We start from the raw sequence: 27874 nt of genomic DNA on the forward strand, positions 1-27874 counted from the left end.
AGTTTTTTTGCTTTTGAGTTTAGGACATTCCCTAATATCGTGATCGCCCTTACAAAAGTCGCAATATGACAGTTTTTTTATATGTAATACTTGGGCTATTTCCCATTTCTAATAGAGTATATTCTAAATATAGTTAATTTTAATTTAAACTTACAAATGTATTCTCTCGCTGTCTCAGTTATAATTCCCGCTAATGATGCAATTGTTGCCGCTGTTGACACCTCCGCTAATGTTCTTACCACTGCTGCTGTTACTGTTGTTGATTGTTCTTAACGTAACTTTTTACTTTAGTAGGCACTTTAACTTGGTGTAAATTATTTTTTTATAAGACAATTTTAACTTCACTTTGCACTTTTTACTTTAGTAGGCACTTTTTTGAACTCGTGCCCCACGTTGGGCGCCAATTAATTCCCGCAACGAGGGAATTAAAAAAAATATATGTTTTATATTCGCGAACGCGCGGGTGCAATAAGATGCCTTCTTGTGAGGGCGAGCGATGTTGTTTTGATAATAATGGATAATTAGATTCAGAACGGAAAAAGCATATCGAATTCTTAAATAATCAAAAACATTTATTAAGATTTTTAATTAATGAGACAGTGTAATTGCAAAATGCAAAGATTCAATTTTATTTACAGTTATGGTAAGGTTCCTATGCGGAGGCTGTCATTAACTTGCACACATAATTATATATGAGCACATGTGCGACCGCTAGATCTTTTAAGATGATATCAAAACTTTTAATGTAAATGCATAAGTTTAAAACTAATTACGTTAAACTAATATAAATTATTTGGATAATAATACAAAATATACTCTATTATATACTATATTTTGAATGATTTTATGGAATCATCATGAAATACATACTATGTATGTAAATTTTACGTATGTACGTAAATTTTAATATACATACGTATATACTTACTTATACGAGGTGTGTTCAAAAAGTAACGCGAATTTTGTGTTTTTTCAAAAATTATTTATTTATTCATGAATATCTATTTTGTCCCCTTCAAAGTAATCCCCATGAGATATTATACACTTGTGCCAACGGTTTTTCCAATCTTCGAAGCACTTCAAAAAATATTTTTTTTATCTTCTTCAGCTCCTCCTTCGATGCCGTCTTTATCTCGTCAAGAGAAGCGTAACGTCGTCCTTTCATGGGCCTCTTCAGTTTAGGGAATAAGAAAAGGTCACAGGGGGCCAGATCTGGGGAATACGGTGGCTGCGGCATCATTAGTGTGTTGTTTTTGGCCAAAAAGGGGCGCACAAGTAACGATGTGTGAGCAGGAGCGTTACCTTGGTGCAAAAGCCAATTTTTGTTCTTCCACAAATCCGGGCGTTTCTGGCGGATTGCTTCGCGCAAATTGCGCATAACTTGCAGGTCGATATGTTTAGGTCCTCAGCAGCTTCTCTAACGGTGATTCGACGATTGGCCAATTCCATTATCTCCACTTCATTAATTTTTTCGTCTGTTGTTGACATACTCGGGCGTCCGGCACGCTCTTCGTCGTTCACATCTTCTCGGCCTTCTGAGAACATTTTGTACCACCGATAAACGTTGCATCGGTCCAAGGTAGCTTCTCCGTATGCCACAGTCAACATTCGGAATGCATCCGCGCACTTAATTTCGTTTTTCACACAAAATTTGATACAGGTTCTTTGATCCATTTTTTTGAATAGGTAAAAATCGAAGACGATCCAAAACACGAGCAAGCAAATCAGCTGTCAACAATTAAATGAACATTCAATATGGCCGAGCTTGTCGGCATAAGTGAGAGACATGAGTACCAACATAACGCCACAAAAAATTCGAAATTCGAATATACGTAACCCGTGAAAATTCAAAATTCGCAATACTTTTTGAACACCTCGTATACTAAGTATATGCTTTGATACCAAATATGTACCGATCATATGTACATATGTATGTATATAAATTATATGCCGAGTCGGTTGTGCATAGAAAATAAACGAATTCTTTACATTGAAATTAGCATTATATTTCTCATTTAACACCGAAAATGCTCAATTCTGCATGCATTATTACCTAAATATTTAATTAATGTAGGTTTAATAAGTTATATATTTACATATTTATTTGCTGGGCATTATATGTTTGATGACATATTAAAAGACCAAGCCGTCGCGCATATTCACGTACATATGTATGTATGTATGTATGTATGTATGTATGTATGAATGTATGTAATTATGTGTGCATGTAAGCAAATATGAACAGACCATACGCAGTGGGACTTGGAAGTAGGAAAGAATTGGATACTTCCTACTGAAAAAATAAGTAGAGGTACTTTCCTACAGTAATACTATCTAATTTCGTTTTTCTGATCAATGTCATTGGAGCGAAGGACCTCCACTTCGCTCACGAATTCATATGACGGAAAGTACTTTCCCCACACCTAATTTTGATTAATTCAGTAGGTAGTTACTATAGACCTAATATTTCGTGTGCTTCGAAGTACTTTCCCCACACCAATAATTTATTAATTCGGTAACTACTTACTATAAACCCAGTATTTCGTATACTTCGAAGTACTTTCCTCCAAACTATTTTTTCCATTACTAGTAACTGCTTACTATAAACCCAGTATTTCGTATACTTCGAAGACCTTTCCTTCAAACTATTTTTTCTATTACATACTAGAAACTAAACCTACCAATAGCAGAAACAGTGGACACCATTAATTTTATTTAAATATTTTATTTTTTAGATTTTAATATGGAGTTTGTTTTAAAATGACGATTTTCCGCCAGTTTTAAAGCTTGACACAAGTCTTTAACAAACTCGCCATGGGAACCTCCTTCTTTCATTGATGCCTCTGAAATCATAAAAAATTTGAGAAAATATGTATATATTTTTTCCTTTCTAAAATTATATACCAAACAAGCAGTCGATTAACCCCTTGCAATCCTTTAAGGGGTATTTGGAATGAATGCCATCGTAGTTCAACTGAACAATAACACTCCTTTCGAAAATACCCTCAATAGATTTAATAATCTCCGTTTTTTTATTTTTAATGATTTTTATCTATAGAAAAATAGGTACAATATTTATTAGTCAAATAGTGAAACTTAAGGGATTATATAGACAACTTACATAGTCTGCACTGGAACCTGCCACTATATCTGCATTCAGTTTTTTTAATGCTTCCAAGTTGGACAACGGGAACACACTTCTCGTTCCATAGGAGCCTACATCTTTTTCAAATAGCTGCTTAAACATCGCCAACGTTTCTGCTTGTTGATGTTTTGGTTGCTCTTTATGATGTTTTGGTTGGCTATAATAATATCAAGTTTTTCTAATAAACACAAACATTTTGATTAAAAACATTGAAATTATGAACTTTGTTTTTGACATTACCTTCTAATTTAGAGTCATTCGTTGCTTTTATATTGGTAAACTCGCTAGAAGCGATAAAGAAATCAGAATCGGGGATTTGCGACTTAAATAAAGACATCTGCAATTAAACATAAGTGTAACAATTTTCATTTAAAACATATAAAATTATTAGATATCTAAAATTTGTAAAAATATTACCAGATGACGTTATGAAGAATGGGCATCTTGACGATTTTTTCTCCATAAGGCAAAGCTGTATATTTATAATTTATATCACTTATTTTGAATATTTCTAAATCAGAACATATATCTTTACTCGCTATCACTATTCCTAATGCTGACAAAGATTGGACTGGTTGCGTGAAAAAATTATCAAAGTTCAAAACTCTATTGCTCACTATATATTTCTCATCATCTATTTGCTTAAATTCCTTAATTTTGAAGGGAATGCAAGGAGTTATACAGCAGTAATTATTGGGTTGAATTGTTGATAAAAAAAAATGGCTTTCAAATGAAATTATTTCTCCCGATTTGTTTTAAAACCAACCACTGGACTTGTTGATGACACTACTACTTCATTTACATATAAATTATTAAGCTGTTGAAGAACTCTTGTTGGGCATTTAATTTTGTTTTTTATGTCTTGCATGAAATTCTCAAACTTGTATGCAGTAAAGTCCATGATAAACCCTATTTCTCTTATGCACTGCGGTAAATGCAGCAAATTATGTACATTATAAGTAACTGTCTTCTCAGAGTAGAGCTGGGGAAACAGAATTACAAATTTCTTTAATAGCTGGTCGCTTACATCCAACTTATCAAAATATCTTTTTTTAGAACATAACAAACGATAGGCGCAATGTAAAATTAAAAAATGATTGTAAAGCTTATCACTAATAATGCCTTTCAAAATAATAGGGCCAGTATACAAAAGAAACTGCCTAAACTCAGTTGCCTTCCAGAATTTTAATTCATCGAGGCTTCTTGGTTTTCTTGAAAATTCTTTTGGCATAAAAGTACCTAAAGCAAGTAAACGTTTTGAAATTAGTTCTTTATCTTTTTTTTGCAATTTGAAATTATTTGTTTTACGGTTTATAATGCATATCAGCATTGTTACTCCTAGATCCAATAAGTGCATGGGATCTACAGGAAACTGCGATACCATTTTTATTCCAAGCTTTTCGAGTTCTGAAGGAATATTTTTAAACATGTTATTATGATGTTCTGGGTGCACACGATTTTTAAAATCTAAATCCGTCCTTTCATCGCACCTTTTTGTGCTATAAACCACAACCTGTTCAATTATTTTCCCTTTCTGTGTGCATTTGTGGCAACCATAATGAGCATTGTGACCTACAACCCCTGTAACATAAGCTCTTGCAGGGACGTCACAAATAAATGCTCTTATCATTACAGCTATAGGTTTTTTATTGATGAGAACTCCTTCTTGCATTATTTTTTTTAAATCATTATTAAAACCATGTAGGTATTGATCTACACTTACCGGTTTAGAGCCACCGATAAACGCTCCTATTAAAAATACATATTTTTCTTGCATATTTTCTAAAGAGCCTAATATTGGCCATAGCGACCTTTTGGAACTTTTAAATAAAGGAAGACCATCAATGCCTATATCTATCACTATTTCAGACATGTTTTTAATCCTATCAAAAATTTTTTGTAAATGATAGCTAATGCCTATATGGAAATATTCGTCAGGATGAACGCTTTTTACAATAATTTTGTCGTTTTGTCCTATTAGACCAGGTAACGACAAAAAAAAAAAATAAAATTGATAATAATGAGTTTACTGAATTTCTACTTGGGCTGTACTCAAAGTACCACTTTTTCAGTTTATATTTTAAATCATTTTTGTTTTAAGTTAGATGAACTTGGATTATCTAGAAAACAACAAACACTTGGTAATTAAAAAAAAAAGTTTAACTTACTATCATCAATTTCATTGGAAATGTCTTCCATAAATATTTCGTGTTTATTGGAAATGTTTTCCATAAATATATCATTGCTTGTAGATTCTGATTGCGCATTTTGTAGTTGCATTCTAGCTAAAAGCGCAGCTCCTAATCTTTTTATATGACGTTTGCCGAAACCGAGTATCATCTGATAATATTATTAGTATGTACGATATGTACCTGTATATAACATATTTAATAAAATTTAATGATTAATAAGATTTGATGTTAGTACTTACCTTGATAACTATATATGTATATATGTATATCTCCACTTTTATATCTATGCATTTTATATTTATTGCTTAATTTATTTGCAACACCCACAAACAAAATTCTTCTTTAAAGTGACAAATAACTTCATGGACGAGATCGTTTACAATAAAATGCCGTTACTTCTAGAAAAAAAAATTCAACATATCAAATACAACAACAGAAATTTGTACAAGCATACAATTTGCTGAAATCGTATTGTGGTTGGTAATGAGTTTTATTTTTCAAGTGAAATTTAAATAAAATTCAACATGATCTGCTAGAATACAACAACAGAAATTTGTACAAGCATACAATTTGCTGAAATCGTAAGCGGCTTAGTAGCGAGGTTGAATTAAATTTATAAACCTTTTCTTCATTGGCATACCATCAATTTACGAAGTAATCACTTTCATCTTCCATAGCCAATAAGTACTTTCAAAACTAATGAAATATAGAAGTACTTTTCCCAAGTTCCACTGGATATGTATAAGATTTGTAAATTTGTCTACACACAACTTTGTATGTAAATGTGCACACTTATTGCTTCATGCGAAGTCTCTGTTGTCACATACAACCAATGGCGAAGCTCACGTTTTGTCGAAGAGGCAATGTATCGAAGAACTGACGCGACGACAAAGCGTCACCACATTGTGTTGTTGGTAGAAAATCCGAGCTGTGCCGAAAACAGAAACGAACGATCGCCAATTTTCACTGCTTCCCTTGCCGCTGTAACAGCCTCTTCAAGAAACCAGCGTAAATATGTATGTTTATGTATGAGCTTGCATACATATCGCGTAAAAATATACATATATATACATATATGCTACATATACAGCCCTATTCTCATGCCCTCACAAAAGTCACCAACCTCACTACAGTGATGTTTCTCACTATAGTGAGGGTTACCTTATTCTGGCGAAAATTCAAAAGCTCAAATGCTCACTATTATCACAAATATCTGTCACGTGTGAAAGCAGCCATCATAATACAAAACATCTGTGTTTGTTTTGTTATACATCAATATTTGACATTTTTTAAAAAATATTTGAGTGTTATAACTATCATGTAGGAAAAGTTCGTTGTGTATGCGGCAATTGTTGAGGAGGGGGAATCGGGGGGTAAGAGGAAAATTTTGAATGGTTTACGAGACAAAAGCGATCATTTTACTATGCAAGACACAACAATTATAAATACATTTCGATTCCCAAAATCGCTATGTAAAGTACTTATAGGTGAATTGGTGCCGCATGATGTGCAGAAGTCGAGTATATCTTTTGATCTGCGTTTCCTGGTGTGTTTGTATTTTTACGGGCTTTTCTCTTACCAAAAATGCGTTGGTAATAGTTATATGCACTCTATGAGCCAGCCCTCTGTGTCTAGAACTCTGCACTTTATTTCGAAATTAATTATGGATGTTAAGGGCAGTGAAATTTATTTCCCTTCAAGCGCGCAGGATGTTTCAGATACAAAGAAGGGGTAAGATAAATAAATAAAAATAAATACAAATACGTAAATAAATTTTCTCTTAAAGATTTTGCACGAAATTTGGGATCAAGGGCACAATCGGCGCAATCGATTGTACCCATATTGGGATTGTTTCATCCTCAAGCACAGACGCATACATATCTTTATTATCCATTTGTGTTTTTGTTTGTTTATTTTTATTAAAACAGCTATTTGACAGCAAAAAGCTTTTTACCTCACGTGGTGACTTTTTTAAGCTTTTTTCTTATGAGGTTTGAGCAAGAATAGCCTCACAAAATATGCCTCACAAGAAATCTCTCAAATTTTTCCTCTCAACTCAGTTGAGAGGTTTTTTCAGAATAGGGCTGATAGAATACGTATAGACTACTAAGCGATCGCCACGGCGAAAATCATGTTTACCCGCGCCTATAAATATTTCACATCAAAAAGAAAAACAAAATTTCTCGCAAATTCGACTCAAAAAGTGACATTTTCAGTTGAGAATAATAGCGGAATTCCGTAACCAGTCTCTAGTCTCTATTTGAGACATTTTGAGGTAAAGTCTCAATTTGTGACTAGTTACTATTCACTAAACAGTCTCTAGCGTTAGTTTCAAAATATTGCCTCAAATTTGAGACCTGATAGTTAGCAGGTCACAAAACTAAAAAGAACTCTTGCTGCCATTTTGAATATACTGAATAGAGATCATCATAGATATTAATCGATTGTCGTCTTTTTATTTTGTAAGCAACTCAAACACGAAAAGGTTAAAAATAAATCAATTTTACATAAATTTCGTAAATATTATGAAACAAAGTCAACATATATTTTTATTTTTATTAATAACTAGCTGACCCCGCAGTCGTTGTCCTGCGTGAAATTATGTGTTTAGAAATGAAAAAGTTGAATTTATCATTTCACTTTTTTTCAATGTATCGCAGCTTGATAAACAACATTTTTTGGTTTCTGTTCCGGTGTATAGAAAAGATGGTTTTCCAACTCGTGAGTAGGCCACGTATATCTGGCCGAGTTAAAAACATAGCATTTCCAAATGTATAAACATACACTATGCGACTATCCTTGTGTCTCAAATGCAATTTTCACTGGAAAACTGAAATGGCAAATCGTTAGAACTCAGAGGAATTCGTAGAATCAAGTATTCTGCCAATTTGTATTCGATAGCTGCGTCACAATCAGTCAGGTTTCCATTACATGTGTTTCGGCGCCTGAAGATTGTGGAACATACATAACGACAGATTCAACTTTGAGACGGAAATGATGCGGTGGCATTACCAAGCGTATTCAAAGAATTTAGAAATTCCACGATCGATCAATTTGTATGAGCGCAAGTCTCCCGGAATTTGACTTTGAATCTTCCAGCTTAAGTCAACAACATCGGTAGTTTTTGATAATTTGTCCAATGTCCGAATATTCCTGATGAGTTCATCTTTGCAGAATTGGTAAAGTGAAGATGGAATTGATATCAAACAACGGAAGTATCAACCGGAATTTACCCATTTCCAATTCTTAGCGAATACGATGTAAAATGTCTTCGGCAATGTCATTTTTGTTCGTATTCCATAATTGACGCTAATTTGATGGCTTATCATCGCGAAAAGTGTGCGAACTTCATTCCAGTGATTATCATGTTCCAGCAATTGTAATTGTAATTATATGTATAATATCAAGATATTTCCGAATAGAGCAAGTTTTCGCAAACGGTTCACTGACGAAAGTTGAGAAAAAACTCGTAAATGTTAATTTTGTTGCTGGGGGTGTTTTCTCTGTCTGTACTGTATTCTGTGTATTTAAATAGACTAAAGACTATTTGGTCATTCTCCAAAATAACTGCGAGACGCACTACAGTCGGAAAACGTTCATGAATTGCAAAAGTAAATATCATACAAAGCGCTTTATTGCAGTTCACGTATCGACCGTATCGTTCAAGATCAGTAACCGCCATGTTGCTTCTTTTGATGACGTATTTACACACGTATTTTATCGATTACACCAAACTGCAATACGCAGCATTCACATGACTTTTGAATGTGAATTAGACAGCAGTGGCGAATATGGTACGATCCATATGTTGTGGACTTCGATGTGTTGTTAACTTCGATATTCACGCCTCTAAATTGAATGCTAAATGTTCTGCCATTATCTTCTGGTGAGCGACGCTGATACATTGGATATCCATCATTTCTAGTTTGTTTTTCCGAAAGAAAAGCACCTGGATAGTGTTTCGTACATTTATTGTCAGACATACAAACCGAAGTGGTATTGTGATGTCCGTAAGGTACATGAACCATATTGGTTTCGTATAATTCTGCTTCTATCTCTGGATCAGGAATTTTCGCAGAAATGATTTCATCAATTTGATTTGGTGTAACCGCACCACCACCATCCAAAGAAGAATATGTGCGTGACGGCAAACCTCTCTTTTGCGCTCAGCAGGTTACATCAAGATAAAGTTTACAAAACATCGCAACTGTTGTTTGAAAAGTTGTCCTCTGACATCGTGACGATCGCTTGCAGGATGCCCGCGATCCATAATTTCATTCGTATGCCATCGCATCCTGGGAATACTCGGTCATGTGCCATGGGCTGTCAATATACATACTTATGTTGATGCCAAAACGAACGCGACCTCTTCGTGGCATCGTAACAAATTTCAATCTGTAATTGAGCACTTTGTGTGAAGCACACATAACGTTTTCACGGAATAAATTTCAATAATTTTTTTTTGAATAACCGAAATAAAGAAAGCAAACGACAAATTTTACAATGGAATACAAAAGGAAAAAAAGTTGAAAAAAATTTTGTATGAAAAAAAGTTATTTTTTTGGCATTGTCTAAATTTCCGACTTTTCCTCACGAAGAGCATACGGTTTTTTTATTTCTAAACTTTCCTCGATCCACAGCGTACAACCTCTGAAAATTTCATCAAGATTGGTTCAGCTGTTGTCGAGCATTAGCGTTACTAACAGCATTCATTCGTTTGTATGGGAAAAAGAAAAGGGATCTTTTTAGGGGTTTTCCAGCCATTATTCGAATTAATTATTCGCCATAAAAACCATCCTTGAGCCTCAACGAACATTTTAAAAAAAGAACTGACAAAATTGGCCCAGGCGTTTTTGAGTTATGCGCCAGCATTTAAAATCATGTTCGTTTTTATTTCCTTTTTAAAATCGTATTTCAAAATTTATTTTCTTCATAATATTTTTTTCGGAAAATTTTCCAGAATTTTCTTAAGTATTCTCCTTGTTTGGGCGTGAGACCTGTCCGAATTGAAGTGTTAATCACCGAAATCAGTCCAGGCGATCTCCAATAATTAGCGCAGTAACTAACGTGTCACCTTCTTTATATATAAGTATATCGATTATGTTTTTGGACTATGCTTGTAGAAAAATTTAATAATTGTTATCCAACATATTTTATTTCCATTAAGTGTAAAACTTTATCTCTCTGAATAATGAAAGGTATTAGATTTTGTGGGATTGTAATCACTTTATAGAATAGTAAAATCGTCTCAAGTCTCAAAAATTTGTCTCCTAGCTTAAAACTCAAATTTCACACTTGAGACGTATCCTCACAGTCTACAGAATCACTTTTGACCAGTTTGGGATGCAAACAGATCTCTACAAATATTTTGTTAGGTTAGTGTTGACACAAATGTCCAAGATCGATATAAAACGATTTAATACATTTAATCGAACAGTGTGTCTCTAGGGTACATCTATTGGAAAACGGCGGAAGCAAAGTTGTAGACCTAATAGTTAAAAACAACAACATAGTTCAAAAATTCATAACAACGAAATCTTTATATGGCATATGTGATGTGGAAATAAAACTCCACAACAACCTTAACTACATAAAAGGAACAATTTACGCACCATGCCTCAATAAAAGCATCATTGTATCGATTTTCAAATTCCCTAAATACATTAACCAAAAGCCAGTACCTAGTGACCTCCTGACCTTTGATAAATATCACCTACCTGAAAAAATTGAAGTGCCATGATTTTTCACAATAACCATGGTAAAGCGCTTTCATACTATCCAAAACCCTATGAAAGGGTGCAGAATCTTCTAACCTTTAAGGTCCTTATAATAAAGTGATGCGCTAAAGCCGCTGTTTGCGACAAGTGCGCTTTCCCCCCTCACCAACCATCGCCTTGTACTCGTTCCTTTTGCATAAACTGTTCAGGTAATCACTCATCTTCTGACAAAATATGTCCCAAATTTATATAAATGAAACAAATAATAAACATAAAAACAGACAAAAAGTGCTCCATGCGAGAAGCAATAAAAATAAGAAAAATGGAGGATCGGGAAAAGCGAGAGGAGGAGGCCATTGCTCTACAAAGGAAAATTGTTGAGCAAAATGTGCAGATGACAGGGGTGCTGACCCAAATGACAAAAGTACTAACCTCGCTGTGTCAGAGGTTATGGCTAAATTGTCTGAAAAATTAGATAAGTAATAATAAAATTCTTCAAAAAATAAAAAAATTAAATAAAAAATGTAAAAAAAATTAAATAAAATAAAATGAATTATTTAAACATATGTAGATGTCTTTTTATTCATTCTTAGAGGAAGTAAAATGTACATTGTACAATACAAATGTATTAATAAATGTTGTGTCCTGCATACTAAAAGGATCGCTTTTTCCTCGCAAACCCTTTAACACTTTCCTCCTACCGCCCGATTCCTCCTCCTCAACAATTTCCGCATATACAAATAATAGTTCCTCCATGCTAATTATAACACTCAATTCTCAATTTTTTAAAAAATGTAAAATATAAACAAAACAAACACAGATGTTTTCTATTATGATGGCTGCTTTCACACGTCACAGATATTTATGATAATAGTGAGCATTTGAGCTTTTGAATTTTCGCCAGAATAAGGTAACCCTCACTATAGTGAGAAACATCACTGTAGTGAGGTTGGTGACTTTTGTGAGGGCATGAGAATAGGGCTGTATTATTCGTTCTGCAGCTCATTTAACCTTTCTTCAAAATAACACCCAGAGGTTTTCAGCAAAATTACCGTATTGGTCTAATCTATTATCTATTCTCAGAAATAGGAAAAAGTCTTTGTGGGCAACATTCTAACACAACAGAATTGACGATAATTTAATTGAATATAAAAAGGCTAATGCTAACTTTCGAAAGGAGTTAAGGTTGGCCAAAAGGCAATCATTAAAAAATTAACAGCCAATATAGACCCAACTACGAAGCCGAAACAAATATGGTCCGATATAAAAATGCTAACAGGATTCACACACAGATTCAGTATATCCCACATTAACACACCTTCAGGGCCTATTTACACACCCCAAGAAATCGCGGAAAAATTTGCAGAAACATGGTCATCATATTCCTCTGAAACAAACTTTGCTCCTACATTTAACGCAATTAAAAAACGAATAGAAAATGAAACCTATTCTAACTCGTCACCTTCTCCAAATGCACTTCACATTGAAGCTGACATTACAATTAACGAATTCGATACGACACTTAAAAAATCTCCCATACTCGCTTAAAGTAAGACTTGTGAACCTCTATAATAAAATGCTAAACTCAGGTATATATCCTCAACAATGGAAAGTTTCCTTAGTCATTCCCATTCTTAAACCTAATAAACCTTCTTCCTACATTGAGAATTACAGACCCATTTCCCTTTTACCTTGTATGTCCAAGGCATTAGAAAAACAATTTCCTCGAGACTGATGTGGTATGCAAAAGTAAATCGACTCATAAGTTCGCACCAATTCGGTTTTCACAAAGGATTAGGAGTAATAGACCCCCTGTTACAATTTGAACACTTCGCTTCCACTAACTTGACAACCCGTAATCACGTTTCAGTTCTAAGCCTGGATTTAGAAAAAGCCTTCGACAGGGTTGGAGCTCACATGGTACTAAGTGAACTTAAGCAATGGAAAATTGGAAACAAAATGTTTAACATTATAAAATCTTTCTTATATCAACGGAAATTTATCGTTAGTGCCAATAAATGCCAATCACAGGTTTTCAAGTTGAACAATGGTATACCCCAGGGTTCACCACTCTCGGCAACTCTCTTCATCATTGCGTTTAATAAAGTCAGCTCCATAATTAGTACTAACCCACAAATAAAACACTTTATCTACGCAGATGACGTCGTGATCTTTACAAAAATTAAAGACTTAACACAAGTTAAACATGCATTTATAAAAATTTTAAGTGATGTCAACAAATGGTTCGAAATTTCAGGTGTAAAAATTTCATTAAACAAAAGCTCCACATTTCATATTTGTAGAAAACATAATTGCTCATTTCCCACCTTATCCTTTTTAAATACACAAATTCCCCATACTCATAACTTCAAAATTCTAGGCTTAATATTTGACAAAACTCCTTCTTATAAAGAACATTGTAAATATATTCGATCAAACTTATTTCTAAGACTAAACATTATAAAGTACTTATCATCAAAAAATTGTTTGTGTCACCCAAACACTCTCATTAATGTGACAAGAGCACTATTGTTATCAAAAATTTACTATGGACTTGCAATATACGGACACTGTCCCAAAACTCATATCAAACTCTTAAATGCACCTTACCATGCGGCAGCGAGAAGGAGTATTCGTGCCTTCCCAACATCCCCAATCAAAGCTATTTTAAAAGAATCCGGGTTATCAGATATTCAGCAAAGGACCATACATAACACAATGCTACTCATTCCAAAGTTGCTTCTATGCAGAAACGAGTTAACACTCATGAATGTAAATAGCACTCTCCAATGTCCACGCAGATTCAACAAACTCACAACTAGAATGCGATGTCTAACCATTTCCAAGCAACTAGGGATAATTAATAGCCTTACAATGGTTGAACCTTTAATAATTCCGTCTTCCATGACATTATCTTCAAGTTGTATCAGCTTTACGCATTACGATTATGTTCAGCTATATAAAGAAACCATTCAACCTTATAGAGATGATTGGGAGCTTATATTTACAGACGGATCTAAAAGTGATACATCCACCTCATTTGCTTTGACAAACAAGAACGGTGTCACTATAGCTGCTTTTGTTTTGCATTCGTACTGCTCGGTATTTACAGCTGAAACAGCTGCAATATTGGAAGCGGTTCGTTTTGCCGCTAGGAATGGTAAGAAAACTATTATTTGCAGCGACAGTAAATCAGACATAGATGCTATTTTTAACCAATTAAACGAGTCCTACCTGATTACAAAAATAAAAAACATTATTTTTCAACACAATAACATAATCAAAATTATGTGGATACCTGGACACGCAGGGATTCAAGGAAATGAAATGGCTGACAAACGAGCGAAAGAAGCAAACAAAGAACCTTTGCATACGTCAGCATACTTCACCACAAAGGATATTAAGAAATACGCCAAACAACATAACTCGGTATGTTGTCTAACCGATTGGAGACACTATAACCACTACTATAAACGTGCTAATCCAATAGGCCAAAAACCACATTATTCCAAACCAATCACCTGTAAAAATATAAAAACATTCACACGCATAAGAATCGGGCATACAATTTCGACACATGGACACCTTTTGAATGGTAGAAGCAAACCCATATGCACTTTATGTGGTTCGGAAGATTTCACAATACTTCATATCCTCGATCACTGTGCACACGTACAACAACAAAGAGTCTTGATTTTTGGTAACAACAAACCATCTGACTTACTCGATCGGACAGATGACAATAACATTAATCTTTTTATAAAATATATGCAAGTATGTAAATTAATTATTTAATATACAAGTAATTGAAGTACAAACTATATTTAATTTGCTTAAGTCTTAAGTAATAAAAATGTAATAACTTAATCTGTAAATATTAATCAAGCCGAAGGCCCTAGCAGCCAGTGCTTTACATGTATATAAGTGGAATAACTATTTATATTTACTTCTCTTCTAAATAAATAAATAAAATAAAAATTCAATCAATAATCAATTTACGTATGTAAACAAAATCATTCGAGCATTCCAGTCATGTCTAGTGTTGTATGGAACTTTTTCAAAAAAATAGACAGACAAAACGTTTCGTGAAATGTGTGTGGAAAAACATATAAAACAGGAATAATGGGATGCCCAACTCCTCTCTCACTGGAAAAGAGAGAACAATTGCTAAACGTCAAAACCACCTAAACTTTGACAGTTGACTTGATTGGAGAGGTTGTGACGTTTAGCAATTGGAAACGAGCGATGGCCAGATTGAAATCTTACCAAAAAAATATATAAACGGAGGGATTTGTTGCATCGTTCAAGACCTCTTATCAAAAATGCAAAACAATGAAAATTAAATAAATTTGTGAAATTTAAAGGTATTTGATGAAATGTTTTGTAATTTGAAACATCATAGTATTATTTTCAATGGAAAATGATTAAAAACATTTAATGATTGAGAGGTAACACGCTTAAATCCTTTTATTGGGTATTGAAGGGTCAAAAGTCAGTTGAGAGCTAACAACCTTGAATCCTAAAGGACAAAAGTCAGTTGTTATAATATTCTTTAATAAGATTTAAATAGTTTCTCCATATAATAAATAACCACTATTTAGTAATTTATATTCGTACTAAATGTTAGGTATTGGGTTAATAAATGCCCAAAAATTGTTATTTTGTTCGATCTGGCCATAATGGAAAATGTTATAAAAAACGCTTATTTTGAGGCGCTCTCACACTGGAATAAGTTCGGCATCCCATTATTCCTGATATAAAACCAGCGGCAATACGACGAATTTATCTACACATCTAAAAAATAAGCATCACCATGCGTTTTTGCAACTTAAAAATAAAAACGCAAGGTCAAGTGAAGTGAATATTACACCAAATTCCGTCCTCGGTTTCCTCAAAAAGAGTGGCATTTGCTGTGAATCTCGCAGTTCCCAAAATCAGAAGTCGGCTTACAGCCGAGCACGTAAATCAAAGAGTTTTTCTTATGTCTGTATCAGATAGATATTGGTTTGAATAATAAATAATTAAGATTTTAATTGTTGTTCTTGATTTATTAAAAATTATGTCTATTAATTAGTATTTATCTAGTAATGTAAGATGACTAAAATAGATTAGGCCAAATATTTTTTTTCATATCATACCGATATACCGATATTTTTAAATAAAAATATCAATATCGATATCAATATACTCAAAAATTACCGATACAATATATATCGATACTTATTCCATTTCCGACATCACTAGTACTAAATATAACCACCATTACGGGTTGTCCTCACTTATCACCAATTATACTTACGCCTTATACCATGTTACAGGAAAAAGTATTTTTATTAAGCAATAATTTTAACGCCTTGCCTGATGCACGTATTTCATGGATTTTATTGTTTTCCCATTTTTTCCATAAAAGTGGCCATACACGACACACATGTGCGTTCGATCGCTATGCGTGCGATTGCAATTTACTCCTGTATGCGCTTGTGCGTATACCGATCTATGTTTTTTTTTTGTGCCGGAGGGGGGCACAATTCCGATTTCTTTGGCGCCGCGATTTGAAGGTACCGTTAGAAAGAGGAAGTCCTCCTGATTAAAAAATATATTGGGTTATAGGTACCGCAAACGCTTAGTTTTCGAGACATTCGACCTTAAATTTCAAAAATTCCCAAAATTCGAACATTTCAACAAGCTATTTTACCACATTAAAAACACCTTACTCACATTTTTCACTTCAAGTTAATTAAATTAAACTATAAACTTTTAAATAAATCCACATTTTACACTTTTAACAGTTTTTTCACCGAAGAAATCTTTATTTTAAAATTTACATTTTACACTCGTAGTGAACATCATGTGTGTGCTAAAAATTACGACGAAATGGAGCGCTGCCATGTGCAAATAAGGAAATTCGCTGAAATTCCTTTTTTCCCAAAAATTCCTCTATCCATTCATATGGATATGTTCTTTATTTAATTTAAAAAAACAAATAAGTAATATAATATATTATAGTAATATTATATAATAATTGTATATATGTTGTCACCTAATATACAACAAAAAATGGAAAGCGCTGACTCAATTTGTGCTTCAATATCTGTGCAAGGTAACCAAAAAATATAACCACTTTATAACGAAACTCAAAATTTTTTTTTTTATTTTAACGCAGAAAGGAGTACTATACGAAAGTACTTCAGTCACCCCGGGTATTCGCTCGATCAGGGTTATTTCTTTAAAGCGCGGCTGAAGTCTGCCAACGCAGAAAGGAGTACTACGCGAAAGTACTTCAGTCACCCCGGGTACTCGCTCGACTAGGGTTATATTTTTAAAGCGCAGCCGAAGGCCGCCAACGCAGAAAAGAGTACTACGCGAAAGTACTTCAGTCACATAAATCACATATTACACATATACATATGTAGAAAGTTTTTTTTATAGTTAATATAGAAAAAAGAATCATGCGAAAAAACAAATAAAGAAAAATTGTTAAAAATCCTACATATTTGCTGTTTGAGATGTGGAAAGGCTTCTTTTCCTCATAATTGTAAACAATCTAACCTTTTCAACGATGAATGCGCTAAGTGATTTTTAAATTAATAAATTTAGGTAAAATATACCAAAATAAAACTGAAATGTGAACTTATTTCAATGTTCAGAGTGCACATTTAAATATTCAGAGTGAAAAACGTAAAAAAATTTAGTGAAACATAGAGAAATACCATGTGTTATTAGTGCAAATTTTTGAACTTTTAATCGTCAATATTTTAAAAAATAAAAGTTATTTTTATATTATTTTTGGATATTTCTTCCCTGGAGAAGCTCCCCTTTCCGCACATACCCCATTTATACGGAAATTCGGTATATAATCCGCTATAGGTGCCGCTCTTTCGGGACCACGCCCAGTCAATAATCCCTACTGTTGCTTCTGGACTTGCGAAACGGTACTAAACCTTAACTCCGTCTCCTGTAGCTTTACTGAGGCCCTGTGGGACCGCCGTTAGGCATTTCATCGCAGGGCAAGCTTAGCCTGTGAGCTCACGTCATTAGAGCGATATTCGCTGCTCTAGATTCACTCCTTCTTTGCTGTTCGGCCATCTTCTCCATTAAATTCCACACATTCCTCGAGTGCAACACATAGGTGTTATTCGGTTGGATACATCCAAAAATATGTGTTCTGCGTTCTCGTTATTGCTTCCACAGAAAGAGCAAGCTACTCCCTTCTCGTGGCCGTACTTATGCAAGTACTCCCTGAAGCATCCATGCCCTGTTAGGAACTGCGTCATGTAATATGCTACCTCCCCGCGTTTTCGTTCCATCCATGCTTGTATGTTACCGATTAAGCGGTATGTCCATATCCCCTTGCTTGATGTATCCCAGCGGGTTTGCCATTCGTGTAAGTTGGCTTGTCTTTCTACTCTACGCTCTGCCACCGTTAGTTACCGGCCTGCGCTTTTACTTTTATCTTATATTCGCTTAAGTTCGAGGACAATTATGTCTGGAGGCATAATTCCTGCTCGAACTAGGGTTGCCAATCATACTTTATTATAAAGTATCCACCTGGTCCTTCCAACGGAGTGGAGGTCTTCCTCTTCCTCTGCTTCCCCCGGCGGGTACAGCGTCGAATACTTTCAGAGCTGGAGTGTTTCCGTCCATTCGGGCAACATGACCTAGCCAGCGTAGCCGCTGTCTTTTAATTCTCTGAACTATGCCAATGTCGTCATAAATCTCTTACAGCTCATCGTTCCATTGAATGCAATATTCGCCGTGGCCAACGCGCAAAGGACCATAAATCTTTCGCAGAACTTTTCTCTCGAAAACTCGGAACGTCGACTCATCAGTTGTTGACATCGTCCAAGCCTCTGCACCATATAGCAGGACGGGAATTATGAGTGAATTATAGAGTTTGGTTTTTGTTTGTCGAGAGAGGACTTTGCTTCTCAATTGCCTACTCAGTCCGAAGTAGCACCTGTTGGCAAGAGTTATCCTGCGTTGGATTTCTAGGCTGACATTGTTGGTGGTTTTTACGCTGGTTCCAAGATAGACGAAATTGTCTACGACTTCAAAGTTATGACTATCAACAGTGACGTGAGTTTAAGTTCAATTAAAATGAACGTACGATGAAAATTATCATTAATTGCTAAACACACCGATACATGTTACTGGTGCCATCTTTCACAAATGTAATATGTTCGTCCCATCTCTTACAATTTTGTGGCATGTGCTATCGCTTAAATATCAAATTACTCGTGCAATCTCTTACAAAAGTCAAGTTTTCTGTCCATTGCAAAGTAAATGTTATTTTTTCCAAAAATGTGTTCTTCTGATAGTGATATACCAGCTACGCCAAAAAAAAAGTTAATGCAAAAATACAAACCCGAGTGGGAAAAACAGTACGAATGGGGGAATGTTCGAGTCTCAATCACTGCGTCAATATTGCAAAGCATCATATTCGACGCAAAAATGTAGCAACTTTTGCAAATGTCAAACGTTCGAGCAACTCAAATTTTGACATTTCTTGCCCGCAAAAGTGACAAAATCGGCATCAACAAAATTTATGATGGAAAAATGAGGCAAGGGAAATCGCGGGGAAACTTTAGTATACCATCCCACGATTTCAGGATTAAAAGTGGTACGGTTAGATAGTGCTGATGCTCCAGATTAAGAATATATATAATTATTGCCGCCGCAAACTTAAAGTTTTCGAGATATTTGCATTTAAAGTTGAAAATTTTGCAATAAGTATTGCCATATCACAAATGATAGAAAACAATAAAAATAAATAAAAAAAATTCAAATGCATGAAAAAAATTATCCTGGGCGACCAACACCTGGGTGTGTCAGGTTTTTACGATTGAAATTCCTTTTTGCGTTGGCGGCCTTCGGCCGCGGTTCAAAAAAATAACCCTGGCCGATCCAACACCGGGGTGTGGCAACACCTGGGTGTGTCAGGTTTTTTCGAGTAAAACTTTTGCGTTGCGTTTGCACAAAAATAACCCTGGCCGATCCAACACCGGGGTGTGCCAACAACAGGGTGTGTCAGATTTCTCTTCGAGTAAAACTCCTTTTTGCGTTGGCGGCCTTCGGCCGCGCTTCAAAAAAATAACCCTGGCCGATCCAACACCGGGGTGTGCCAACACCTGGGTGTGTCAGGTTTTTTTCGAGTAAAACATCCTTTTGCGTTGGCGGCCTTCGACCGCGCTTCACAAAAATAACCCTGGCCGATCCAACACCGGGGTGTGCCAACAACAGGGTGTGTCAGGTTTTTTTTCGAGTAAAACTCCTATTTTGATTATTACTCATGATATAGCAAGAAAAAGGATAATGATTTATGTGTTTGGCGTATAAACCTATTTATTATTCGTTTGATAAATGTGTAGATATGGCAATACTTATTATTTGACAACACGGAACACTTATTGTTATTGTGCGTGTAATAATATTTATGTAAAATATAAAATGCTTATTTTAAGCAAACATCTAAAATATTAATAAAAAATAAATATGTAGAAATATTGTAGTGAATTGTAAGTGTATAAAAAGTGCATAATACGGAAGAAAAACTAACCATAAGTCGAGAAATTGCAAAATTAAATTTGCAAAATTTTCAACAGCTGGAGCATCAGCACTATCCAACCATACCACTTTTAACCCTGAAATCGTGGGATGGTATACTAAAGCCGACCCGAAATCGTTCTTTATTTTTGTTTTTAACTAATTATTATCATTAATTGTGTTTCACGAGACATCCGAAAATGTGATAAATATACATATATCTGGAGGATAACATCGAATTGTTTTAAAGAAGTTTTACGATTTTACTATTGCCCTCTTCTTTAAAATTCCAGTCATAAGCCACTTTTTTACGCAAAAAACTTTGTTTCCTTGCTTTTTTGTATTTAAGAGCAAACTACACTCACTATCCACCAAGTTATCCACTGTTAAATTGATTAAAAATTCATGTTTAAGACTTCTTAAACTTCACTTCTTCAATGCACCTGCACGCCGCGCAAAATGTTTGTTTAAGTATCAGCTGAGTATCTGCAAAAAAACATCAGGGTTGCAATATTGCCGCAGTTATTTTCTTGCTCGAACATCCCCCGGGTAACAAGTGATTCCCAAAATAAAACTAATGCAAGGTGTACAATCTGCGCAGTGAATTTTACAATCGGTTCAGGTGGCATTGGCCAGGTGAATTATTTCATTTAATATTATGAACATACTAGCTGACCCCGCAGCCGTTGCTCTGCGTGAAATTATGTGTTTTGAAATGAAAAAAAGTTGAAATTATATTCTGTCGAAAATGATTTATTTACGATTTTTCTAAACTTTTTTTATGTAGCGCAACTTAATAAACATAATTTTTTGATTTCTGTTCTGGTGCGTAAATATATAGAGAAGATGGGTTTCCAACTCGTCAACACACCACATATATCTGGTCGTGTGAAATACATAGCATTTCCCGATTTCCTTGTGTCCTGTTGATTGTCAACGCAAGGGCAATTTTCCCTGGAAATTGAATACGCTTGAACTGAAATGGCTGTCCCTTGTATTCGATAACTACGTCATAATCATTCGGGTTCCATTACGCAGTTTCGGCGCATGAAGATTGTGAAACATAATAATGACAGATCCAACTTTAAGACGCAAATGATGCTGGGGCAGGCTTGATATGGTATTTGGAAATTCCACTGGATAATTTACGGTTTCGTCTTCCTTGTCAAGACGATCGATCGATTTATATGAGCGCAAACCTCCCGGAACTTGACTTTGAATCTTCCAGTTTAAATCACTAACATCGGTAATTTTGGCAGCTAAAAATGCTCGTGCTCAAGCTATCGCAGTTACGATAATTTGGCCAATGTTCGGATAAACATTCGTGATGAGTTCATCTTCCGTTGAAGTGAATTGACAAAAGGGAGGTGAAATTGATATCAAACCACTGGAAGTATCAACCGAAATTTGCTTATTTCCAATTCTTAGCGAATACAATGTAAAATGTCATCGGCAATGCCACTTTTTCGTATCCCATAATTAACGCGAATTTAAAGGCTGATATGTCGAAATGATCTTCGCGAAAAGTATGCGAACCTCAGTGGCATGCGAAGTACTATCGCATTGTCCTTCGTCTGTTTCCAGTGATTATCATGTTCCAGCAAATGCTACTGCTGGCATGCTTCTCAAAATGTTGCACACACTGTACCATTCACAATACGCGATGACTTAAATGAAGTTGAACCGCGAGACGCAAAACAGTCGGAAAACTTTCATGAATTGCAAAAGTAAATATCCTACAAAGCGCTTTATTGCAGATCACATATCGACCCATTTGATACTGCTGTGTCTTGCTTGTTGCTTTCTTTGGTGACGTACTTGCAAACGTATTTGATCGATTACACCAATCTGCAATATTCAACATTGACATGAGTTTTGAATGTGAATTAAACAAAAGGGGCGAATAAGGTACGACCCATGTGTTGTCAACTTCGATGTGTTGTTAACGTCGATATTCACGCCTCTAAATGCTAAATGTTCTGCCATTGTCGTCTGGTGAGTGACGCCGATACAGTTAATATCCATCATTTCCCATTCCCGTTTCCGAAAGAAAAGCACAAGAGTAGTGTTTCGTGCATTTATTGTCAAACATACAAACCAAAGTGGGATTGTAAGGTTCGCAAGGTCCATGAATCATATTGGTTTTCACCACTTCGTATAATTCTGGATCTATCTCTGAATCAGGAATTTCCGCTGAAATTATTTCATCAATTTGATCTGGTGTAATCACCATCCGCATCCAAAGAAGAATGTGTGCGTGCGGCAAACCTCTTTTTTGCTACTCAACAGAACACATTCAGCATCTAACAGCATCATATATACCATAGGTTGCTTCAAGATAAAGACCATCAAACATCGCAGCTATTGTTTAAAAAGTCGTGCTGTGATATCGTTACGATCGCTAGCTGATTGACCGCGATCCATAATTCCGCACGTATGTCATCGCATTTTGGGAGTACTTCTTGCCTTTCTTTGGGCTGCCATATGTTGATGGCAAAAAGAACGCCGACCAATATTAGCGCCACCTCTTCGTGGCTTCGTAACAAATTTCAATCTGTAATTGATCACATCGTCTCAAACATACATAAAGTTTTCACTGAATAATTTTCAATAATTTTTCCTTTGGATAGCCGGAATAAAAAAGTAAGCGACCGCAATTGAACGATTCATATAATTTACAAATCAAAATATTGAAAAACAAAACAAACAAAAATTTAAAAAAATGTGTATGGAAAATGTTACTTTTTGGAATTGTCTAATTTTCCGACTTCTCCTCATGAAAAGTATAAGGTATTTTGTTTCTAAACCTTTCCCGATCCACAACAAACAACCTTTAAAAATTTCATTAAGATTGGTTCAACCGTTCTCTTAGTGTTACTAACAAACAAACATTCATATTTATTGTAACGATTGTATGGGGAAAAGAAAAGGGCTGTTTTTAGGGGTTTTCCGGAAACTATTCGAATTTTTCTCGCCGTAAAAACCATCCTTGAACTTCAACAAACATTTAAGAAAAAGAATGGCCAAATTGGTCCAGGCGTTATTGAGTTATGCGCGTACATACATTTTTGGTATTCATTTTTATTTATATAGATTAAAGCGGTCTGTGTAGTTTTTTATTTCTATTATAATATATACATGCTTACAGTGATATTTAAGTTAAAGTGTAATTCACTATGAAGTGTTCTATATAAAATATTATTGCTTTGGTTAATTTTCCTTTTTATACATAGATTAAGCAACATCAAGAAACTCAAAAACACAAGTTTAAAGCTGAAGCCAAAAAAACATCTGGTGCATTAAAGAATTTCCTTACATCAAGTACTGAGTCGAATTCTTCAGTATCAAGTGAAGGTAACAATATTGCAGCAGTGGAATTAGCATTAACTTTTCACACAGTGACACAACATATCTTACAACAGCATGGACTGCACTAATAAACTATGCAGAGTTGTCTATGCAGATTCCAAAATAGCCAATAAAATACGCCTGGGCAGAAAAAAATGGAAGCTATAGTGACGGATGTATTAGGTCCCTATTCCGTGGAAAGTGTAATAAATGATTTGAAAGACAAAAATATATTTTTCTGTATTTAGACAGATGCATCAAACAAAAAGAACATTAAACTCTTTCCTTTGGTGATACAATATTTTTCCATAACTATAGGAATCGAACAAAAACTGTTAGATTTTTACGAAAATTCTAACGAATCCGCCGATGGTATGTTTGAAGCTATTAAGAAGTCTATGAACTCTTTAAAACTGTCACTCAACCAAGTATCGGGACTAAGTGCTGACAATTGTAATGCAAATTTTGGTATTCACCACTCATTGTACACAAATATTAAAAAAGAAGCCCCAAATGTAATAAAAGGAAACTGTAATGCACATATCGTCCATAATACAGTGAAACATGCTTTGAGCCACTTGTCTTGTGATGTAGAAAATATTGTTTTGAAAATATACAGTCATTTCTCAGTTTCCGCTTGTAGACGAGAAGACTTGAAGCCATTTGTTTCTCAGGTTGACGGCGAATTTCACGAAATTAAACGCCATATTGGTACACGTTGGTTACCCCTACTTCCAGCCGTTGACACTTTACTGATTAATTGGGAAGCCATACTAAATTATTTCAAAAGTTTAAGTGATGATTGTCCGATAATTATTCAAAAATTGTTAAATATAAACGACCCACAGGAACGGAAAGTTATTGGAATTTATCTACACTTTACAAATCATATGTTAAATATATTTAATAAAACAATAAAACGCTTAGAAGGAAATGGTGTAACCATATTGGAAGTCTATAATGTTATGAATGGTTTAAAAAATGAATTAGAACAAAAAACTGATAAATACTTCGGTTATGAATCAAAGGTGAGATTACAACAAATTGAAAAGTCATCACCAGAAACAGCCAAAATTGTTATCAATAACTTTTGCATTTTTATTAATATCAGCATAAGTTATTTTAAACAAGTAAGAAAGGGCTAAGTTCGGGTGTCACCGAACATTTTATACTCTCGCGTGATAAAGTGATAATCGAGATTTCATTATACGTCATTTACATATTTTTCAAATACCGTATTTTTGTAGTTTTATTCCGCTATCATCATTGGTTCCTAATGTACTATATATTATACAGAGAAGGCATCAGATGGAATTCAAAATAGCGTTATATTGGAAGAAGGCGTGGTTGTGAACCGATTTCACCTATATTTCGTACATGTCATCAGGGTGTTAAGAAAATATTATATACCGAATTTCATTGAAATCGGTAGAGTAGTTCCTGAGATATGGTTTTTGGTCCATAAGTGGGCGAGGCCACGCCCATTTTCAATTTAAAAAAAAAGCCTGGGTGCAGCTTCCTTCTGCAATTTCTTCCGTAAAATGTAGTGTTTCTGACGTTTTTGGTTAGTCCGTTAACGCACTTTTAGTGATTTTCAACATAACCTTTGTATGGGAGGTGGGCGTGGTTATTATCCGATTTCTTCCATTTTTGAACTGTATATGGAAATGCCTGAAGGAAACGACTCTATAGAGTTTGGTTGACATAGCTGTAGTAGTTTCTGAGATATGTATAAAAAAGTTAGTAGGGGGCGGGGCCACGCCCACTTTTCCAAAAAGATTACGTCCACATATGCCCCTCCCTAATGCGATCCTTTGTGCCAAATTTCACTTTAATATCTTTATTTATGGCTTAGTTATGACACTTTATAGGTTTTCGGTTTCCGCCATTTTGTGGGCGTGGCAGTTGGCCGATTTTGCCCATCTTCGAACTTAACCTTCCTATGGAGCCAAGGAACCAAGTTTCATCATGATATCTCAATTTTTGCTCAAGTTACAGCTTGCACGGACGGACGGACGGACGGACAGACAGTCATCCGGATTTCGACTCTACTCGTCGTTTAGTCACTTTGAAAAAATAATTCAAAAAACTGAATTAAACGACAAGTTAAATATTAAGATGGATGACTTATATTCCGAAACTATAAGACTTAAAGAAATCCAAAGAAAATAAAAAAATAGTAACAATGAATTTTCAGAGAAAAGTACTGCTGAAAAATGGCAATATGTCTTTAAAAATGCAGGTGATGATGTAATAAATGTAAAAAAAATTATGAGCTACATATTCTCTGTTCCCGCCACTTCAGCTTTTATTGAAAGAGTGTTTTCAATAATGAATCTAAAGTGGCGAGAAGAAAGGAACAGAGCTGCTTTAACTTTAATAAAAAACGAGCTATTTATAAATTGTAACCTTAATTATGATTGCCAAAATATTTTTGAAATATTTAAAAACAATGAAAAATTGATATCCTGTGCTCGAAGCACCCAAAAGTATACTTTTAAGAGATAAATGTAAATTGTATGTAAATACGCTTTAATTACTTTTTAAATTTATGTACATTTAAATTTTCATTATTTTTGTATTTTATTTATTTGTATTTTTAAAAATGTGTTATAAGAACACAGAAATATGCATAAAAAAATGATGTATTGGAAATATACTTTTTTTTTGGAAATACTTTATTTTTTTCTTATCCAAGGGCTGTTATACTTTATTATTCTCAAAAAAAGTTGGCAACCCTAGCTAGAACCCCGACAGCTTCATTAGAAACCGTGCGAAATGCACTGACTATTCTGATAGCGCTCAACCGGAACACCGATTGTGCCACTGAAGCATTTGTCTTATGTATTAATGCTGGTCCCCATACAGGCTCTTCTGCTCTGTTTCGACCCTCCAATGTTTGCCATTATTCTTGATAAGGCGCTTTTTCAACATGCATTTTGTAGTTGAGCCTCGCATCAATCGTTACACCAAGGTATTTCACAGCGGACTGTGTTGTAATTTTGTGCTCGTCTATGTTAAGCGAAATGGTTTCCAGTTTTTTTCTGCTAGTTATAAGCACTGCTTCCATTTTGTAGCCGGCAAGTTCGAGTTTTGCACTAGTTAGCCACTATCACTACAAATACTTTTTATTTGATGGAGCTCCTTAGCTACTATTATCACAAGAATATCATCTGCGTATCCAATTATTTGCCATTCCAAAGGAGTGGGCCGAGCACAGACCCTTGTGGCACACCACCCGTTACCCTATACTTTTTTGGCCCTTCGTCAGTACAAGAAATATGGGCCGAATTAAACGCGTTTCTCACATAAAATGTGACGACCGCACAATATTCTTTTTCCCATATATCCACCTGTCTCCTTCAACAGCCTTTTCTGCTATACCTGTAACTTTCTTGATTGCATCAAGAGTTGAACCCTATCTACGAAAGCCGTATTGGTTATCAGAAAGACCACCATCTCCTTCTGAATGATTTTCCAGACGGGTAGAGATTATCCGCTCCAGGATTTTGCCCGTCGTATTGTTCATACAGAGCGGTCGATAGGAGTTTGGTTCTCCGGCCAGCTTGTTTCGCTTCTGTAGAAGTACCAGCCGTTGCACTTTCCAAAATGGCTGTGGATGATAGCTGATTGCAATTTTAAGAGCCCTATTCAGAATACCATCTAATCCTGGTGCTTTGCTATTTTCAAAGCGCTCAGCAGCTTGAACAATTTCCTGCTCGGTGATTTCTGGCGCATCTTCGATTTCTTCGCGATAAAAATTTCCTTCTTCTTGGTTTTGTTGTAGGAATAGGGTTTCTACAACATTTTTGAGTAATGAAGGGCACGTAGGCGCTTGACATTTGCCACTTCTCAGAGATTCGATTTCTCGATTCCACCAATAAGCAGGCTTTCTCTGTGCGGCTTTTTATTCATAGCGGCATCACAGG

At 35.0% G+C, this 27874-nt stretch overlaps 3 protein-coding genes and 1 pseudogene across 8 annotated transcripts in view; 3 read left to right on the forward strand and 1 right to left on the reverse strand.

The window, feature by feature from the left end:
- Positions 1-27874, forward strand: part of LOC120779430 (tau-tubulin kinase homolog Asator-like) — a 306464-nt gene that overhangs the window by 103123 nt on the left and 175467 nt on the right. The gene's annotated exons all lie outside the window — the stretch shown is intronic.
- On the reverse strand, positions 2725-5467 carry LOC120779434 (annotated as a pseudogene).
- Positions 13511-14960, forward strand: LOC120779433. Its single transcript, XM_040111666.1, has 2 exons — positions 13511-14483; positions 14545-14960. Exons 1-2 carry the CDS (start codon positions 13773-13775, stop codon positions 14587-14589), a joined length of 756 nt encoding a protein of 251 aa, XP_039967600.1. The 5' UTR covers positions 13511-13772; the 3' UTR covers positions 14590-14960.
- Positions 19268-24164, forward strand: LOC120779435. Of its 5 annotated transcripts, XM_040111669.1 has the most exons (4): positions 19268-19435; positions 21182-21233; positions 23831-23951; positions 24020-24164. In XM_040111669.1, exons 1-4 carry the CDS (start codon positions 19338-19340, stop codon positions 24070-24072), a joined length of 324 nt encoding a protein of 107 aa, XP_039967603.1. In that variant the 5' UTR covers positions 19268-19337; the 3' UTR covers positions 24073-24164. The 5 variants fall into 5 exon arrangements, with proteins under 5 accessions (XP_039967603.1, XP_039967602.1, XP_039967605.1 ...); XM_040111668.1 differs by having other exon boundaries at positions 23831-24164; XM_040111671.1 differs by having other exon boundaries at positions 21199-21233; positions 23831-24164.

Source organism: Bactrocera tryoni, unplaced genomic scaffold, assembly GCF_016617805.1.
Source record: "Bactrocera tryoni isolate S06 unplaced genomic scaffold, CSIRO_BtryS06_freeze2 scaffold_11, whole genome shotgun sequence".
Lineage (NCBI taxonomy): Eukaryota > Metazoa > Arthropoda > Insecta > Diptera > Tephritidae > Bactrocera > Bactrocera tryoni.

Bases quoted from the DNA above. Each gene is read 5' to 3' on its own strand.
- LOC120779435 (XM_040111668.1), top strand. From the start codon at position 19,338: ATGTTATTTTTTCCAAAAATGTGTTCTTCTGATAGTGATATACCAGCT. The intron at 19,436-21,181 runs GTACGAATGGGG...AACTAATGCAAG, and splicing joins AAACCCGAGTGGGAAAAACA to GTGTACAATCTGCGCAGTGA. The intron at 21,234-23,830 runs GTGAATTATTTC...TTTTATACATAG, and splicing joins GTTCAGGTGGCATTGGCCAG to ATTAAGCAACATCAAGAAAC.
- LOC120779433 (XM_040111666.1), top strand. From the start codon at position 13,773: ATGCTACTCATTCCAAAGTTGCTTCTATGCAGAAACGAGTTAACACTC. The intron at 14,484-14,544 runs GTATGTTGTCTA...CTAATCCAATAG, and splicing joins ACGCCAAACAACATAACTCG to GCCAAAAACCACATTATTCC.